A 21,093-nucleotide genomic window follows, 5' to 3' on the forward strand; every position below is an offset into this window, starting at 1 on the left:
AGAACTCTAGGTATTCACAAAATACTTCTGTTAAGCTGATCGGAACTATGCGACCTTGAATTTCGTTAAAAAGTTAGCACCCCATTTTTTAAAAATTATTAAAAAATGATTATTAAGCGCATATGTCATTAAAAATCATAGAGAACTCTTCGTATCGTCAAAAAGAAGCAGAAATTATCATCAGAACTACTGTATCTAAAAATTAATTCTTGAAAAATTTTTAATTTTTTTTTAATATTCGAAAATTTTTTTTACATATCAGGAACTCTAGGCAATTGCAAATTGAAGCTATTAAGCCGCTCAGAACTATTCCACCTCGAAATTCGATAAAAAGTTAGCACCCCATTTTTAAAAAATGTAAAAAAAATGTTTATTGAGCGGAACTCTTGTTATTAACTATAGGGAACTTTTCGTCTCGTCAAAAGGAAATGGGAACTCTAATCAGAACTCCTGAGTACTATAGTTGGGGTGCTAACTTAACATACCCCTTTAGTTCACAAGCGTAATGCTACATGGCTCGAAATATAATTTATTACAGTTATATTTGTAAATTGCATCTAGAGTATTGATTCTGAAAAAGTATATGCTTGTGTGATAATAAGAATACACAGATTTGTAATTTTAATAAAATTATTTACGCGTTTTTAAAATTAAATTTTTCATGCATTCCATATCTTGTTTTGAAGATATCACGATATTCGTACTTTTATTGGCATATTAGTGGCGTGTCTTGAAAACTTGTACTACATTTTCAAAATACATAAAATACTTTTTCTTTCTTTTTTTAATTTCCTATGTCATAAAGATATGCGTCAATGTAACGTTAAACTTTTTACTTTTGGACCTCACGTAATACGAATATGAAAAATCGATTCGCGTGATGCCGCATAAACGGAGTACGTGTCTGAGATTTTGTATATACGAAAAGAAAACTTTGTAACTGAATTACGAACTTTTACGTCAATGACGTTCTTAAATAAACTGTATATTTTATAAATTACCTTTTATAAAGTAATCACGTATTTTTATGCTTTCATATGTAACGAAAAATTTTCAGAAAAATCTCAGAGACATCACGATAAGTCATCTATAATATTATTCTGCTTAAACTGTCACGAGACAAGAAATATGAATACTTCAAGGAACCTCGAAAATCTTCTTTTCACTCGTTCTTTTACTCCTGCATTTCTTCTTCATTCGAACTTTTCTAAAACATTCTTTCTTATAGAGATCTCGAGTCGTGATACTTAGGTACACTGCAACCTAGCATTTCCACAACTCTTATTGCATTTCTTCTTCATTCGAACTTTTCTAAAACATTCTTATAGAGATCTCGAGTCGTGATACTTAGGTACACTGCAACCTAGCATTTCCACAACTCTTTACTCAATAACGCGATACTACTCCTCGAACCGAAACATCAAAGTTCTCATTTCTAGGACAAGACATCAGGTAAATGCGAGCTAAATTGAAGATTCGCACGCATAACGGCATCCGTATCGCGACATCGCGGTCGCGACAACTTGAGAATGAAGACGCTCCAGCGCACTCTAGAAAGCTTCTGCATCACGAAAGAACGTTGGGGTAACGTTTCGATCGACGTCGGCTTCGTTATTTTCAATGATATGAAAAATATATACGGCGGAAAAGCAAAGTGACAGAGCAGAACTCCGAAATTTCTTTGTAACCTCAAGAAAATGCTATGCGAAAATGGTTTATGTCATTCTAATGAGCATTCAAGATTCAGTTGTAAATTTAACCGCGCGGAACTTATCGAAGCAGTCGGTGAAATGGAAAAGATCATAAAAATCCTACTCTTTCATGTTCTCGAAACGAGCGAAAATGCAGTTTTAAGATTGTTCCGGTTATACTACTACGCTGCCGGAAATCTTATGATTATGGTTATTGCGCTAGTTTGGACACCATATCGCCGTCGTGTATGCCGGAATAAGGCAAGTTCTGAAATCCGCCAAACCATTAACGCGGTTTAGATGGCGCTTTAGATGATGATGTTCATCGCCAAAGGTGTCGAAGTTAATACTACGCGTCTCGGGTAAGATCATGATCACAGATCGACAAGATCTACAATTAATCCAAGCTGGGAGATATTCTCGGAAATATCTCCGGATCTGGAAAAATGGAATACTTACTTTTTCTACATTGTTTCTCAAGTTCTGATACAAAACTGTTATCTACCTGTTACAGATACAGAACTGACATCTATTATACCTTATTTTAAAGCTTAAAGATAACGCTTTAAAATAACCGTATGGCGAGAAAAAGATTCAAATTTGAATGAGTGCTGTAGTCGATTGAATATAGGAATTGAGAATTAAGTTGATAGACCTATATGTCAGTACCTACGAATTTCAACTGACAAAGTTTACATTTTGATATTTTTTTGAATGAATAACTTTTTGGTTCATATTCTAGGAAGAGTTTACATTGAGCACGTAATACGAGTCAAGTCAATTGTTAGTGACTATTTTCTTGACATCAAATGCATGGTGATTTATTAACGCTACTTTATAGTCATACGGCAGAGCTCAGGCTTGTCGTAATACCTTGGCAAACAAGAATATTTAGCTTTGTCACGGCTTAGACAGTGCCTTTCCTAATTCACTATTACTTCCACAAAAACGAAGCTATGATAAGATTGAGTAATTGATTCGAGAATAGATAATTTAATAACAACAGAACAATCCGACAGTTTAGAAATAGAGAACACAGAGGAAATCATTTTCTGTAAACGCATAATGACGTTTTTGACTTCGATAAAAGCCGACCAGAATACATTCAAGAGGGAGCGAAATATGAGAATAGAGACCTTTGCAAGATCCAACGTTAGCTCGCATGTAATTTTGTCGATTGTTAAAATAGAGAAGCTGTTGCAAAACCCCGTTCGATCCTTTCATTTGACGTTTCGAATGTGAAATTAGAAGCTAGAGAGGAGAACTTTGATGTTTGAGTCGCTGGTATGTTATCACGTTGCTGGTGGTCTTCGAGTAATTGCGTCTTTGAAAGGTCGTTCTACGTGACGCCGCGCGACAAACGCCTCAGGACGGAAAAATGCGCGCGGCAGAAATTTGCAAGGAATGTGTCATTTCTTTCTTGGACTTAATATTAATTTCTTAATATTAATTTCTTTTTTATTTAAGTCACTGAAATTATGACGACATTGTATAAATAACTCGTAAAAAAATTCGATTTATTTCCGAAATAGTAGTTAATTATTGAAAAAGCGTTTGATCTCTTTAGGAAGATGTCTGTGTTCGGATGTTCTTTTCTATATATATTTCCGTCAAAGGACGCAATGAAAGACCTCTTATGGGAAAGAACGCTGAAAAAAGCTCTTCAAGAAATTAACCCTTTTCTTTGTTTTAAATAAAATAAAAATTTTAAAATTAACGCTTTAATTCTACTCGTTATGGCACATCCTTTTAAAAAGTGGTCTTTTTTAGAAAACTTGTTTACTTGTTAACTTTTTTACAAAGTTACATACATTTACTTGATTCTGTTGCACTATGCATGTCTTGATTGAAAAAATACAATTTGTTACATTATATTCATTTTTGTAAAAGTTCTATAAGTAATTAAAATTGCGTCTGTAACAAAATAGTATAGTATTGCATTAAAGATTTAAGACGTTTTAAATATAAACGAGAATTTTGCTCTGGAGCTTAGAAGAAGGATATCTGTAAAGCTATAGCACCCCCTCCGCCATAAAAAATCAAAGCGGCACATATGCTAGAATTAAGTGCTTTTTATGTGCTAATTATGTGCTCTAATACTAATTTTTGTGCTCGAACGGTTTATCAAAAAATCGCGATTAAAAGGGGAGGTGCTGGCTTAACGTTAGCACCTTCTTCATTAAATTATACAAAAAATCAGTACAGTAAAATTATGTGCTTTCAAGATCAGAATTATTGTAACTATAACGGTTTAAAAGATATACGTCAATAAATTCGACACATCGGTACAAGAGTAAAGTGGCAGTTGAAATGCGGAGAGTGAATTGGTTGTAGGCTCAAATTGTTCCTCCATTTATGTGCTTTCAAAATATGCACAACGAGATTTTTGTGCCACCCTCTTTGACCAGTAAATCACCCCCGAAGTGATTACGCATCGCTACAAGAGTAAAGTGTCAGTTTATATGCGGAGAGCGAATTGATTGTAGGCTCAAATTGTTCTTCAATTTATGTGTTTTCAAAATATGCACAACGAGACTTTTTTATGTATTAAAAATTTCTAAAGATCAAAGAATTAATTACAGACAAAGTTAAAGATAATTCACTTTTTAATTAAATTATTAAGATAATATATGGGGTGTCGAGTGGCTCACCGCTCGATCTGTAGACCCGAGTTTAATCCCACCTGTGCCCACACGTAATTTTTCGCATGTAAGGAGTCGAAAATGGCTCCATCTGGTGATTAAGAGATCTATGATCACCATCGCTGTTCGAATCCGGCGTTAAGCTGTAGGTCCTGTATATAATCTATATCTCATCTCAAATAACCTGATGCGTTCCAATTGATTCTCACCCACCGCAAGTAGAATTGGACGATCAATACTTACTATTCTGTTGAAAACTTGAATATTAGTAATTAATTCATATACTTCTATCATATTCAATATATGATCAAATAACTTCTCACATTTATAGCGACGTGCTATGCACAATACTAAAAAATTAAAAAATATAAAGACAAAGTATAAAAGATGTTTAAAGATCTGATATTTTCTGAGTAAGTTACAATTTTTTTACGATGAATTTATTAGTTAGTAGAAATAAGGTTCTTAAAGAAATATTCTAGCCGAAGAAGACACTAAATAAGGCACATTTTAAAATTACTTTAAAATTCACTTTACACCAGGAGTAGGTATATTTAAATGAAATGCTATAGAAAGTATAATAATGTTTCATACAAGCATATGTTGTTTCAATGAAACAACTTTTAGTCAACTAGGAACATTAAATTCAAAGAAATTTTTTCCCTGTTATATTATTCAGTATTATTCAACTTCCTAACTTGGAAAGATAATAAATAAATCCATCTTATTTGAATCAACATGTTTTTTTAGATACAATGAACTCTTATTAAATAAGACCTACTTATGTAATTATTGTTAGGCTGTCGTTACTTATTTGTTATAAATCAGATTTACACCAGAGGATTTTCAATGCTGCTAACTGTTGAAAAGTTAAAATTACATTTAAATTGTAAGAAGTTTTCAAAGATTAAAAGATTAATTACAGATTAAATTAAAAATAATTATGATGTTTAAAAGTAGAGTAAGTCTAAAACGATTTCCTCTTTTCTGATTAATAATAATTTTAAAACTGCTTTAAAGAGATAATATTTGGTCTTTTTATTTTAAATTTATTTTTAATTTGAACTTTAATGTGTATATAAATCATATTATATTTATATGCATGTAGTGAAATCCAATATCAGAGTTAAAAGTATTTTTTGTTTATATAGAAATATTCTATAATAAAAGATATGTTTTGTTTTTATGATTAAGTGAAATAAATATTTTATTCTCATATAGTTTACTTCAATATCCTCATAATTAGAATTAAAAAAAATTAATTAGGTGAACTTTATTGAGCTCATAGGTACCTTATATACGTATATAAGACTGAAATTATCTTATAATTCCAAACTTGTTATATTGAGGAAATTATGTAAATTGAAACCGACACAATCGCTGTTGTTCGAACGTCAAGTTAATTGAGAGTATTATATAGTTAACGCAATCAATATGTAGTTAATTTAATAGGTATGATTATATGAATACAGTTTTAATGACAAAATGCATTATTATATTAACACAATAGCTTTTGATTATGAAATTAACGAATTATTAACGATTTTCTTTATAATATGTGTTTGCATCGTATGGAAATCCTTCTTTTGTAATTGTTCTGTACGTGTTATTATAATTTCTTCAAATAATATTAATATTTATCTAGCGAAAGTAAAACTTAACTCTCAATTTTCATAATGTTCCAATATTGTTTTAAAAGAATAATCTTGATATACAAATTCGAAAGATATTCTTAAAATATTCTGTTTTAAATATCTAATATGTTTCTTTTTATTTTCTCTGAATAAAGAAAATATCGTTGTTATTAGGATCTATATTCCCACGTGGATTAGGTAAAATTTATGATATATATAAATTATAACTGCAACAAGAGGGCAACACTAAAAGTGACGTCTAGAAGGGATTTTTGCGCACCAACGATCTAATATCTCATCGTTTTTTTTTCTCTCGTGAAATGAGCTCCCGATGTTTTAGTTTGCGTCATAGCAAAACTTGAAATTCTCATAAAATGGAAAACAAGAATTGTATCACCGAATGACATTCATGTTATATCGTTTAATTGCAGAATGCCGGTGAATGAGGGCGCGAGGGACGCACACGGGAGGTAACGACGCCCTTAAGGGTTGAACGGGGAAAATATGGTGCACGAGGACACGGGTCTATGGCACGCGGCGGGATTCAATGTATCGAAATGGCTTATGATCATAATACATGGATACCGGGTCACCACCCTCGTTCTATACATCCTGCTCAACGTACTGGTGCGCACCGGTAAGTACAACAACCACCTTCCGCTTTCCCCTTCGGTAGAGTATGTTTTTCCACGGAAAATTATTGTTTGCGCACACTCCTGTCGTCACAACCGAGCGGATTCCGGCGCTGCGTAAAAGTACAGCCAGCTTTGAGCGCTATTTGTATTGACTACCTCTTTTTGTTTTATTTACTTGACTTTCGTATATTCTCCCGAAAGTTTGTTCTGTAAATATCATACTTCTTTCAGTTTGAATATATTGGATTAAAATTTGTGTAGATCAATAACTACGTGAAGATTATTGTAATAATAACAATAGTAGTGTAAAACAAATCAAAATTTGTCTTGTGTGAAAAGGAGAGGGAATTAACGTTTCCGATTTCCATTAAATAATTTTTTTTATATTGTATTGGATTGACAAATAAGTTTGTTCTTGTTGTACAAAATTTTATTTACTTTATTACTTATTTATAATATTAATTTGTTATTTAGAACTTTGTATATACAACATTTTTATTAAAAATTGCACCAATAAATCAATTTCCTCGGTCTTAAAAGAGAAAATGTTACATCTCAATGAAATTTCGGTTTTGGCTAATCAAGTTGTCAAATTAAGTCAAATTAAGTAGAAATTTTGTTGATAATAAAAGTCGTGAGATAATAACGAGAATTGTTTTATAATTTTAAAATGACCGACAAAATAATATCAAACATGTTAAAAACATAAAAATTTTCAATAAAAAGAACTGCCAAATATATGTACTACACCAATGCTTTTTTAATTTAATAAATTCTGTTTGGCATAAAAAACGAAGTGAAACGTAGCACAAAGAATTTTATAATGTTGTTAAAAGAATGTTCTGTTTCTACTGTTTAAAATTTGATTATTATGAAAACATAAGGATTAAATCATTCGATTAGTTAGCTCATGTAAAATGCATGTGATTGAATACTTACACTTTCAATTCCATATATCTCTTTATTACAGGTCAGCGAAAGTTTGATTGTGAGAATAATAAATAAATTATTTGTTTCAGAATATCCTACAGCAGTAACGGCTGAAATAGTCGATGTTAACATGAACTCGTTGGACGGGACGACGGAAAAGCCTTTAGATGTCGACCTGCCACCAACCCTGCCGATGATCTTTGGTACAGAAAATTCAACATCGGTTTTGGCGCAATCAGGATCCACAGCCCTGATGCCCTGTGTTGTTCACAATCTAGGAGAGGGCACGGTAAGGGCTATTGAAACATGTAATCTATTGATTGATGCATGCAAATTTGATGTACAAATAAATGGAATGTAGATACAGAACTCCATTTATAGTATATTATTCTGAAAGTGTCAATGAAATACAATTTATTACATAGTATATATGTATAATATATAAAGAGTTTTCTTAACACGTATTTTTTAGAAATTGAAATATTTTATTCGATTATTTATAATATATTGATAAAAGATTTTTTAAAAACATATATGTATAATTACATGTGTGTGCAGTATATGTATAAACAGTTATATACAATCATCATCATATCTTAAAATTGGCGTGTCACGCTTTTTTGAAGCCTCTTTTCGTTGAGGCTGCTGGAATTCTCTGATTTTGATGTGGTTTCGTATTCGGGGATTTTCGGGGTCGATTATTTCGAATCTGTACTCAAAAATTGAAAATTCGAAATAGTGGATCCAATATGGCGGACGTAAAATTAACGTAAATCCTAAAGATTGTTCAATTTTGGTGAAATTAGATATATTGGTGATTTAGGGGGTGTTCGTTATAAATCCGTTCTCAAAAATTGAAAGTTCGAAATAGTTGATCCAATATGACGGACGGAAAAGTAACGGAAATCATAAAGATTGTTCGATTTTGGTGAAATTAGGTTTATTGGTGATTTAGGGGGCGTTCATTACGAATCCGTATTTAAAAATTGAAAGTTCAAAATGGCGTTTCGATTCAGTTTTCTAAAATCAGTTTTCGTTAATCTGGCGGATGGAATATAAGGAGGATTTTGGTTTTAGTGTTTTTGAAGTAGAATTTAAATTAGCAAAAAAAAGCCCTTCAAGAATATGTACTTGATTTTTCATTTGCTGCTATTTTTCTTTGTGGCTGTGCCAACTTTAGTCTTAAGTTAGCACAGCCACACTGTGGATCGAATCCTTCGACGTAAACGATGAGTAAAATGTCGGATTCTGGATATTCTTAGAGCAAATAATTCTAGAAACATTTTGAGACCAAAATGATCCCGGCAATTGATTGCTTCAATGTACTTTACTCTTGTACGCGACCCAGCACAGCCACACTATGGGTCGAATTTTTCGACGTAAACGATGAGCAAAATATCGGATTCTGGATCTTCTTAGAGCAAATAATGCTAGAAACATTTTGAGACCAAAATGATCCCGGCAATTGATTGCTTCAATGTACTTTACTCTTGTACGCGACCCAGCACAGCCACACTATGGGTCGAATTTTTCGACGTAAACGATGAGCAAAATATCGGATTCTGGATCTTCTTAGAGCAAATAATGCTAGAAACATTTTGAGACCAAAATGATCCCGGCAATTGATTGCTTCAATGTACTTTACTCTTGTACGCGACCCAGCACAGCCACACTATGGGTCGAATTTTTCGACGTAAACGATGAGCAAAATATCGGATTCTGGATCTTCTTAGAGCAAATAATGCTAGAAACATTTTGAGACCAAAATGATCCCGGCAATTGATTGCTTCAATGTACTTTACTCTTGTACGCGACCCAGCACAGCCACACTATGGGTCGAATTTTTCGACGTAAACGATGAGCAAAATATCGGATTCTGGATCTTCTTAGAGCAAATAATGCTAGAAACATTTTGAGACCAAAATGATCCCGGTAATTGATTGCTTTAATGTACTTTACTCTTGTACGCGAGTCAGCACAGCCACACTGCGAGCCACGCAACGGGTGGGACAGAGATAGAACTGTATTCTACAATGGGGGGAGGGGGGAGAGAGAGAGAGAGAGAGAGAGAGGACGAGTTGGAAAGAAAGAACGCAACGGGTTAGAGAGAGAAGGAACAAATTTCCATTCTCTTCTATCATGTACCCCGGTGATGCGCTTCCCCTTTCTCTCGGAATCAGTATTTAGAGAGTCTATAATAAGAGAGTCGCCAACTCACCACGTGATCCGAATCATGCACTAATTGGCTCGAGGCGCATGGGCTCGAAAATGTTAGAGTGACAGTGGGCACGTTCAAGTTGACAAAACGACTAGCCTGCTTGCCGAGCAAATGAACATAATTGGTCATTAATTATAGATCCAACCAATCATATTCGATCACTCGGCAAGCGTACCTAATCGCTTTGTCGTCTTGAACTCGCCCATTGACGGGAAGATAAAAGCCGCAGCTTATGTCATTGTCACTCTAATCTTTTCTGAGCGCCATGCGCCCCAAGTTAATCAACGCGATTCGGATCACCTGGTGAGTTGGCGACTCTCTGATCACAGGCTCTCTACACATACATACGGTATACGCACTATATATATATTATATATATATATATAACATATAGTGTCTAGAATTCTTTCTGTTTATCTACTACAATTAGTAGATAAATTATACACAGTCTCCTGATGGTTACAATAATTACACACTCTTAACTCAGATCGCAATGTGCTTATATTTTTATATTAATTATCACTGCTGGTTTTATTAATTTAACTCAAATTAAAAATGCGTTTTTTTAGGATTGAGATTTTAAAATTTCTCAGCTCTATATAAATATTCATCAGTATAACCATGGATTCATAATAATAACGATGCAACATCTGAATAGAAGACTGCACAAGGTTTTGTACGTTTATACTCTCTAGATATACCGGCCTTTTTAATTTGTATTTAACATTCATAATGACCCGATCGGTTTCGAAACTTGTATGCAAATAGTTTATTGTTTTATTAAAAAATTGTTTTAGCCCTTCTTATTGTCATTACTATTTTTGTTTAAAATGATTGTTTTACTTTACTAACATATTTAGTAGATATAATATCTATTATGTAAGTATAATATCTATTTTAATATAGGACTGTTTTGTATAATAATTCTAGAAACTATTTTCATAAAAACAGCATCTAAAAATTTGATTGTATTTTTGTAAAAATATGGTTTTTTTTTAATGGTATTTATTTACGTATGAGTCTGCAAGTCATATATAGGAAAATAAAGAAGTTGTAAAATTATGTTTTCAAAATTATATGCATTATATGATAACTATTATAATGTTACCACGATAAAATTTATAAGAATTGGAATATCATTTTGTGTCAGCAGGGGGAATAAAAAAAATATTAAGTAAATTGACTCACGCTTCATTTATTATTTATCTCATTTTTTAAATATATATGTTTTTAAAAAGGACGTAGGTATTAAATCGCGCGAAATATTTCAAGCACCTAGAACATACTTACATCCTTTGTTCGCAGGGTTAATGTTTTCAAATAGCTACGTATGCAGAATTATGATACGAGCAATTAATGTAATAACGAGCTGTGGACTGAGCAGCAAGCTGTAGTTACCGCGGCGTTACTGTTTGTATTCTACGGTCTACGGATGCGTATCAGTAGTTGCGGATCGCTATGTTGGACAGTAGTTTCTAACCGTTATAAACGGGCAGTCATTACTGTTCATTATATATGGACAGTAGTCACAGACTGTTATGACTAACAATTGCGACAGGTGCGTTGGCAATCTGTATTCCAATTACTGCATCATATATATAAAAGCCGCAGTAGTAAAATACCCAATTTTTTCATCTAGAAAAGCGAATAGATGAATATAACCACCGGCGTTCTAAAAATAATACAAAAGATTTTTAAATAATCATAACACATATTTTTTGCACGTTCCATTTTTATATGGTCTTTTTTTACATTCAATTTTAAGCATGCTTTTTGAACAAATAGGAGTTACTTTTTATTAATATGCATATATGAATTTAATTGAATGAATTCTATACGCGTAGTTTTGAAATTCTTAAGTTTTGCCATTTATTATATTAAATTCAATGCTTTTTTTCATGCTTGAAATAATTAATACAGATGTTAAAACTCCATATAGAGATTGAAAAGACCATTTATGCAATCTAGGATAAAAGTGAGATTTAAGTAAAAATTTTATCCGATTATTAAAATAGATACATAGAAAGTGACATTTATTAAAAGTAGCCTCTTTTTTACTTTCGTGAATAATACAATATTCATAGATATTAAATCACATTTTTTTATGAATTGATCTTTTTGATTGTTTGCAGGTGTCGTGGACCAAGCGAAAGAACTTAATGTTACACGAACTACTAACCGTAGGACTGACAACATACGCTAATGATGAACGGTTTCAGGCAATTCATTTCCACCACAGTGAAGATTGGACGCTTCAAATAAAATACGTCCAACCGAGGGATGCCGGACTGTATGAATGCCAAGTGTCCACGCATCCGCCTACGAGTATATTTCTGCTCCTTGATGTAGTCGGTAAGCAGAAATTTTTATTACGAAATTATATACTCATATATTTATAACTTTTAATGATGAGTGGTTCGCTACACCCTGCCTATTATGATAGTCTATAAAATACAATATAACATTATGTAATATTTTTATTTGATTTTATATTTTATGTTTAGTATGTAAGTCGTTATACATATAGCTCAAAATTAATTCTAATTTTATTCCTATTATCCTTTTGTACTTGAACGTGTATATAAAGTAATTGAACAGGCTATCTTAATATCTTTATTTGAGAAAATAAGCTGTGCTTTTTCATTTATATTTCAATTATTTCATTTCTTAAATGTTACGTTTCTTTGTAAGTGGTGATCGTGACACAGAGCGTAGCGTGATTGCTCTCTTATCTGTACCAGAGATCCAGAGTTAAAGTCCATCCAGAACATTAAATTTTATTTGATTGCCATCTCTCTCGAAAGGTAATAGTAAATCTCGGAGAGTATATTTGTCATCGTCTCTCAGACTCGGCGTTAGAAATTGTGTATATCCCATATTATCAGTGAATATACATATGTATACTTGCTACACGCATAGTAAGCATGACATAACGCCAATTCCTTCCTTCAAAAGATCACGTAGAATGGAAAAGGTTGGAAGAGGCCAATATCCAACAGTGGATTTTAATCAGACTGATATAGATAGATGTATTGTAAATGGCAAAAGATTAGAAGAAATGAGTAATAAATTTTGAATTTCGTGTTTTGAATGAACGAATTATATTTAGATAGATAAATTAACTTACCTTTTTTTAACAAATTTTTTAGAAAATAAAAATATTCAGCTTGTACTTATATTGTTTTATGTATTTATATATCAGCTTGTATATATATTTATTTTTTGAAATTCTCAATATAGTCACGAAAACTAATCAATCACAAATTTCTATATAATACCTAGATCGCTAACATGCTATATATTTGTTACTGATCAGCTACTTAGCTGAAGCCGGGACGCCATATTTACCCGGTCATCACATACATTACTTTGTGAAGTAGTGTTAGTGTGTACACTTTGCTTCGATTAGAGGACTCTAGCTTCGATTATAAAGTTAAAGCATGCTATAGTTTTGTCATAACCGGGTAAAAATGGTCTCTCCCTTGTCAAGTTGGCTTCTCCTCATTTACAGATCTAGGTATTTTATATTTCTATATATGTATATAGAAATCTATGATATCAATCAATACAAAATTATTCCTTTTATATAAATAAAATCCGACTAACATTTGGAATTCCGTTTTTCGTATTACTTTAAAGTTTGCGCCAATCAAAAATTTGTATAGTTGGCGGCCATTTGAATATTAAAATTATTCTTTTGTACTATATATTTTTTGTAATTATTTTTTATTTCTTTAAGATTTAGGAGGATCGCGGTTTCTTTGCTTCTCTCCTGCCTCCTCCGATTATTCTCATGTAGATCAAAGCTACGAAAGTTTTTCATATTCTTAACGATTTTGACAGTTCATGTATGCATATATCTGCACATTTTCTAGATATTCCTCGCGTAGCTGTTCTATCTTAGCCTGAAGTAGAGACCACAATTTTTTAATGTTTTCGTACGAACAGTCACAGGCACTTTTATTTAGATTTTATTATGCAGCAGGTGGGAAAGGATCGATACGAAAAATACTTTCGTTGTGTGTCGCGGGAATTTCGCGAAAATACGTTCTCAAAATTCTGAACGGGCGCCCGCAAAATATTTGCATTTAGATTTGGCTTTTTCCGGCGCATATCTCTTATGCACGAGGCTACCTAATTTCCTTGGGATTTTCCTGATCTTCTTTCGACGTCGCGTCGTACACATCACGTCGCCGCGTCGGTACTACTTGCCTTTAAGAATCACCAATGCGCGCATAATAGGTTTTTAATTTCCGTACGACTGAATTGGCTTCAAAATTGTATTGCGCGCTGTATAAATGCTCATAGTGAATACAGTATTATATAATTATTAATGCGTTATACAGAGCAGCTCTGTGAAGTCGGCACCCCTAAATGCGAATTTTGGTAAAATCATTATTGCATTCGTTTGTCTACTGTTTGTCCACGTTTGTCCACCCGTTATTTTCATTTGTCCATCCTCCAAAAAAAGTTATACACGAAAAAAATTGTAGCACCCCCAAGTAATTATTTTTCATTATTATGAAAAATATAATAAAAATAGGATAGACAAACGTGGACAAACAGTGGACAAACAAATGCAATAATGATTTTATCAAAATTCGCATTTAGGGGTGCCGACTTCACAGAACTGCTCTGTGAAGTTACATACTTATGTACGTTTCTTTGGAGGGTGGACAAATGAAAATAACGGGTGGACAAACGCGGACAAACAGTGGACAAACGAATGCAATAATGATTTTATCTTAAAGTTATGGTGTCAAATTGTACGTCTTGCAGAATTTTTTTCTCAAAAAGAAATGTTTCTAGAGATACAAAAAAAAATTGTATTTTTTACTTTGAAGAAAAGTATCAAGTGTGTTAAAAAACTATTTTAAAAAATAGTATTTTTTATCATATTATATAAAAGTCATTAAAAGAACATGTCGAATTCATATTAATTATGTTTAAAACGATTATATGGTGAAAAAAGATTTAAATTTGAATAAGTGCTAGCGTCGATTGAATATAGGAGTCGAAAATTAAGTTGTAGACCTAATATTACACGCAATCTCATAATTTGATTTTCAATAAAACGTTAATACCATTTTGGTATGACAATTAGAAATACTGTGGATCGATTTAATTCTATATTAACTTTCAATATATAATTGTTTAAATGCTTTAATTATATACACTGAAGAGGATTCGAACCGGGAATCAAAACACGCGCTCGCGTTTGTAGTATGATTAACTATTTAACTATTATATTAGAATAAATTAAACATGTCAATATCTGATGTTGATTTTTAAAAGCATTATTATTTATTGATTTATTTTTTCAGAGCCTTTAATTCCTTATAGTTTTATTGTCGTACATATCGATTTTCTATAATTTTCTGTAAACGAGGCAATTATTATTTATTGTATACTTAATTAATTTTGTTATTATATTTATTCATTCTGTCTGAATACGCTGATCAAGAAATAGTTTATTTTAATAGATACAACCAGCTTTTTTTTATTTTAACTTGAACAATATTTTAGCATTGTTTAAAAATCAGTTCTTTATTTTTTATCAATTAAAGAGGAATTTGTAACTGTTGTAGTTTGAAGCGCGAATAAAAGATTCAATCACACAGAAAAGTTATAAAAATTTAATTATATCATTATACAAACATTCTCACTTGTAGATTCATATTGACCTTGATTTGATTTTTTACAGTTTCTCATAAATTAGTGAATTATCATTATTCATTAAATTTTATTTGTATACCTTCTTATTTCATATATTTTGTTTTGTTTATTCTTATTATTAGGGAATAATTTCAAACTTCGATTTTTATTTTTTCAAATACAAGTTGAGTGATAGCATAAAAAGTGAGTATTTACCATGTTAACATATTTGATATTATGTACAGTTTTTCGTCACTATTATCAGGAGCAAAGCTCTATGAATAGTAAGAGAGAAAAATTCACCCGCAGATCTATGCCGCACTTTTCAGGAGTAACATCGGGAACCTTTGTCAAAGAGAGGATAAAGTCTGGAGCTTGCGTAAATGCCGAGTAAAGGCTATCAAAAAAATCATGCAAGCATCAAACAAAGACATATGCTCTAGTGATTTGAAACTGCAACAGCCCCTAGGAATCAATACCCATTCATTCCGGGGAGCCCTCAGACCGCGCGTAAACGTTTCGAATCACATTTCGACTATCATTTGCTGCCGCTTGGTTGTGACAGTAATAAAAGCGTATCTGGACTAGCTGATGCAGGTGTTGGCGGCGAGTTTCTCTCACACACCTGATCCTATAATGCCTCGTCGCGCTGCCGACGCGCGGCGTGTCAAGTCGAGTGAGAGGACGAAACGCATCCGAGCATGAGCGGACTTAAAATTCCCGGAGCCTCTCATACGAGATACCGCAAAATGTGAGTCATCCCGACAGTATTTCTCAAAGTCAGGATCAAAAATTTCTTCAAAATTCTTCTATGTCACTAAAATGCAGTCAATTTTTGTTAAAAAATTTTGACAATATTATGGTACTGTTACGAGTATTGTTATCCAAAGCCACAGGAACTTCATAGAATTGTAATAGTTAATCAAATTAATGCATTGAGTGTGAAATAACAGTTTGTATATTAATATAGTAGAATTGAATAAAAGATTTACGTCCAAATAGAAAATAATTATTCCTGTGCTACAAAATACAACATTAGAAGAAAATTCACCGTTTGTTGTACATGAATTTAAAAAATTTCACTCTTTTTATCTATTGCTGGTGTGTGTATACAGAAATAATAGAAATAGATTACATTATCGATAAAAAGAGTTATGTATCATTTTCTATGTGTGTGTGATGTGTCAATAATTTATTTCTAAAAATGAACACAGAACTAACATTTTCAAAAATCAATAATTTGAAATGTTCGACGTCTAAAACAAAGTACTTTGTATTAGATGTCGAACGCAAAAATGGATAACTAACGGCAGACGTAAATCCTTTTCCAAAATACACAGCTGTCAAGATATAAAGCTCATATCACGTATTTGTAATTACTTTGAAATATTACATTCAAATCGTGAATTTATCAATGGTATTTTAGTTTGATTTAAATTTTAAATAGTTTGAGAGCTCCATGTCATACGCTATTCAGTGTTATCGATTCACAAATCAATAGAGGCGCAGTTCAGAGGAAAGAATAAACTGTTTCAATTTACAATAAAATCCGTTAAAATTCTATAGAAGCACAACAATTGATAACGGAAAGATATAAAAAAAGATTATCATGTCATTCTTAATTGATTAGCGATATATGATGATAATCCGTGACAGTGTAAGATATACCTATATCTATACAATTTTCAATCTCCGTTAATGTATTATTTTTTTCACTTAAATAGCTTTATTCAATTCAATTAAAATGAACAACTTTTAAAATTTAATAGACTGTATTAAATTTCTATGACAAGAGCAAATGAATATTGAATATCGATTATTTAAATCAGATTAATAATCTCCTCGAGGTAATTATTATAGAAAATATTACACTGAATGACAACTGATAGAGTAATAAGGTCAGTAAAACCGATTAGGAAAATCATAATAATATTTTTAGCATAATTTTACACGGTTTGAATAGCAGTAACTGTTACTCTGCGTATTAAGTCGCCGATATATTAGGATTTTTATATAAATAGCAATATTGCTTGCATAGTGACAATTGTCCTACGTAAAAAAGTGCTGTGTAGGGCATACAGTTCCATGGAATACCGTCTAATTGAATACTTAATTAATAGACAATTTGCTCAATGGAGTGAATTATTTGAGAAATTAATTATCTCGAGAGAGAATTGCTTATCGGGTAATTAATCATTGTAATACATGCGTTTCTTTGACCCACATTAACTAGCGAAAAAATAAACTATAAAATTTTTTATTTCTTTTAATATTTTCGATAATAAGTAATTAATATAGGTTTTTTTGCCTTGTATGTTTAACATTTACTATTAAAATTAAGAAAACCAATATTTTTGTTTTTGGAAAGAAATGAGTATCGAAATTAATATCCTTATGACTAATATTATGTCATATATGCAATTGATGCTCAGTTAATGGAAACAGCAACGGATTTGATGCTTTAGATGAAAGATTAATTATGCAGTCGAACTACTTTCATACAAATACTAAATATTTATTACAACGTATTACGTACACGTATTAATTATAATTCTATAATTATTGGATAAAACATCCTATCACATCGTTTCCGATAAATCACCTTGCTATGGCAATTGCATCAATTCCATATTACACAAATCTCATAGACCAAACATCATTGGGACTATACTCGTCAGAGAAATATCCTATTATAGCCATTAAAAATTATGACTATTCATTACTATAGTCATAATTATTACTAAATTACGACAAGGACGTTTGTGAACAATTATATTAAAATATTACTACGTATAAAACATAAAGATGATGTAATTAATTATAATGTAGCTTTTGATAAAAGAATAGATAACAATTCTTATTATTTACTTATATTTCTTGCTTCATCATAGTTTATTAAAATGAATATTTTTGAAGTTTGTTAAAAATTATATTTTGAAGGATAGTATAATCAATATATGAGAGACCCTAGCAGGATATTCAAGATTCTGTCACTCTTATACGAGCTATTCCTTTCTCTTGCCCTCGGGACAGGCTTGCCACATACCCATGATAGTAAACAATGCCTCGATGTCTAGCCAAGTTTACGAACGATCATTCACGTCTCGTGTATCACGTTTGGTCATTTGCAGAAGCCAGAGCGGAGATAGTCGGACCGGCGGAGAAATTTGTGAGGCCTGGTAGCACATTGCAACTTCACTGTCTGGTAAAGAAGTCCACAGAAATACCATCGTACTTCTTCTGGTATCACAATTTCCGGATGATCAATTACGACGTTGATCAAGGCGTCAACGTTAGCACTGATCTCGTTGGTCGGGAGAGCTGGCTGGAGGTACCAAAAGCATCAGATCGTCACTCGGGTAACTACACTTGCGAGGCTAGTAATGCCCAGCCGGCACGAATTCTGGTGCATGTTTTCAAAGGTGATAATCCAGCCGCCATGCAGCACAGCATGGCATCATCGCCGTCAGTGATGGCCTGTACCGTGTTACTCACCACGTTCGTTACGCTCAAGCTAGCTTTGCAGACAAACTGGAGTTTATGACGTGCATAAGTGCAAGACTCGTGTAAACCCGGAGTGTGTTAGCGAAATTGTGTAATATTGTCATTTTTGTGTCGCGTGATATTCATATTCATATGTGAAGATGTGCTCTTGTTACAATCGCCGAAGTTAGAACGGCAACATGTTTATTTATGGTGGTTCCAATTAAAGATTCATCATTATTATCAGAAAGGCTACCGGAACATTTCAAGCTGTAAGATTGGCTGTGATTGCGATACTGTTTATTTGACGATCAACCTTACGCTCTACACTGCCGGACAAAGTAGTATAGAAAAATTAGCTGTGATTATTTGTGTCATCACGAGGCAAACGTCTATTTAATCTATTATGTATATGTACATCTAATCATAGAGTTCAAGAAAGAATATGCAACAACGTAATATGCTAATGCAAAACAGGATAATTATAACCATCATTGTGGGATTAGTAGTGATCTATCATCATGTGATCGATGGTACATGTATACCAAAAATTTTTAATCAGGAAATAGTGTATCCAACAAAGATCAATATAATAAAAGTATAATGGTAACACACACATCTTGTTTGCACATGTATTTGAACGATCATTTGTCGGACGAAAGAAGTTGAATGTTGGAACGAAATGTCACCATACTCGAGTCACTTATATCATCCATTCTTCTGTAGAACGGTCGTTTACATTTTGTGTTTACATGTTGGAACGAGAAATATTAGGTTGCAGTGCAAAAGCGGACGGTATGAATGCTAAATTAACTCACACTAAAATTGTATTCACTATCGTCTATGACTCTCATACTTGCAATGGAAATAAACGAAGACAGATTTGTCAATCCGAGTAATATGTATAAAGAATATGACGTATCATTTTGATGAATCGAAACTTCTATGAGTCCGTGAATGTGATATGTGAATGCCAGTTAGAGAGATTTTGCGAGATTTATTTACCCGCTCGTATTTTGTGATGCAACGTGATATGTATGTAATTTAGTGTTTAAATCGATAGAAAAATTATGCACATAACAGATACTCCATCATGCGTTCGTCCTACTTGTGACGCACTGGAAAGAAAGATCGATAGCCCGGGTCAAAGTTATCTGCGATGCATCAAATCGCGATGTATAAGCAGCAACGATTGCCACGACGATGCATTAAAGTAAAGTAATAATAATGCTGCAACGAAGGTACTGTAAATATGTTGCAGGAAAAGTATGGCTTCGAAAATTAACGAAAGTAACGTCTTCTTACGGCCGGCCTAAGATATTTACTTTATTGATGGATTAATATTGATTAACGAAAGTCTGATACAATATTATCTTTGAAAGCTCCAGGCAACACTTTGATAAGTGGTAAATGAACACGACTGAAAGTAACGTTGAGATTAAACAAACTGAACTTGATACTATGTGTTCCTAGAAGGATTCTCTAAAACTAGCGTGCGCGTGCACATGCAAACATTTATTAAAGTATAGGATGCAAAATTATTGTGTCAACATTCCTTTATAATTAAAAGCTTAATGAACTTCAATACGAAAGGATGTTAAACCGTTCGCATCAATAGGTAAATTTGTGAAAAAATCATCTTATTAAATAAAAATATATTATATCAAAATATTTTTGGAATACAATTTGCTTATTATCTAGTATAAATATTTATCGTTAAAAAGATTATTTAAAATAAACTGAAAGTATACACAGATTTATATGCAAGAACAATCATAAATTCGACGAATTCGTCTTTTAAATGTCTTTTAAGTATCGAAAATAGGGATGTTTATGGCTGTTCGATAATATCTTGTACATTCGATATTTTTTGCAGCTCGGTGTAAAAATAGCGAATAAAAAATTATAAATAAAATATCGACTAGATATTTTTTAACTATTCATATTCACTCTTTTCACGAACGTTCTTAATTTTTAAAACTTTCTTCTTAGAAGGCCTACCTATTCAAAACTTACATAACCGTACAGTATTTAAAAAATCCATATAAAACCAATAAAATGTTTTATATAAAAGTTGCTATAATGTTGATATTGCATGATATTTTGATTATTCAGAATAATAAAAGTAAATATTTATCCTGATTGATATAATTTCATGTAATCTCAATCTTCAAGTTCCATTTACTTCTATTTCTTGAATGCACA

The 21,093-nt window shown here is 32.2% G+C and overlaps 1 protein-coding gene across 1 annotated transcript; it reads left to right on the plus strand.

The window, feature by feature from the left end:
• Positions 1–6,471: 6,471 nt before the first annotated feature.
• On the plus strand, positions 6,472–19,498 carry LOC108781247 (igLON family member 5). Its single transcript, XM_018549164.1, has 4 exons — positions 6,472–6,604; positions 7,622–7,821; positions 11,883–12,102; positions 18,537–19,498. Exons 1-4 carry the CDS (start codon positions 6,472–6,474, stop codon positions 18,947–18,949), a joined length of 966 nt encoding a protein of 321 aa, XP_018404666.1. The 3' UTR covers positions 18,950–19,498.
• The last annotated feature ends 1,595 nt before the right edge of the window (positions 19,499–21,093 follow it).

The sequence above is a fragment of the Cyphomyrmex costatus genome, unplaced genomic scaffold (genome assembly GCF_001594065.2).
Source record: "Cyphomyrmex costatus isolate MS0001 unplaced genomic scaffold, Ccosl1.0 scaffold8, whole genome shotgun sequence".
In the NCBI taxonomy this organism is placed as follows: Eukaryota; Metazoa; Arthropoda; class Insecta; order Hymenoptera; family Formicidae; genus Cyphomyrmex; species Cyphomyrmex costatus.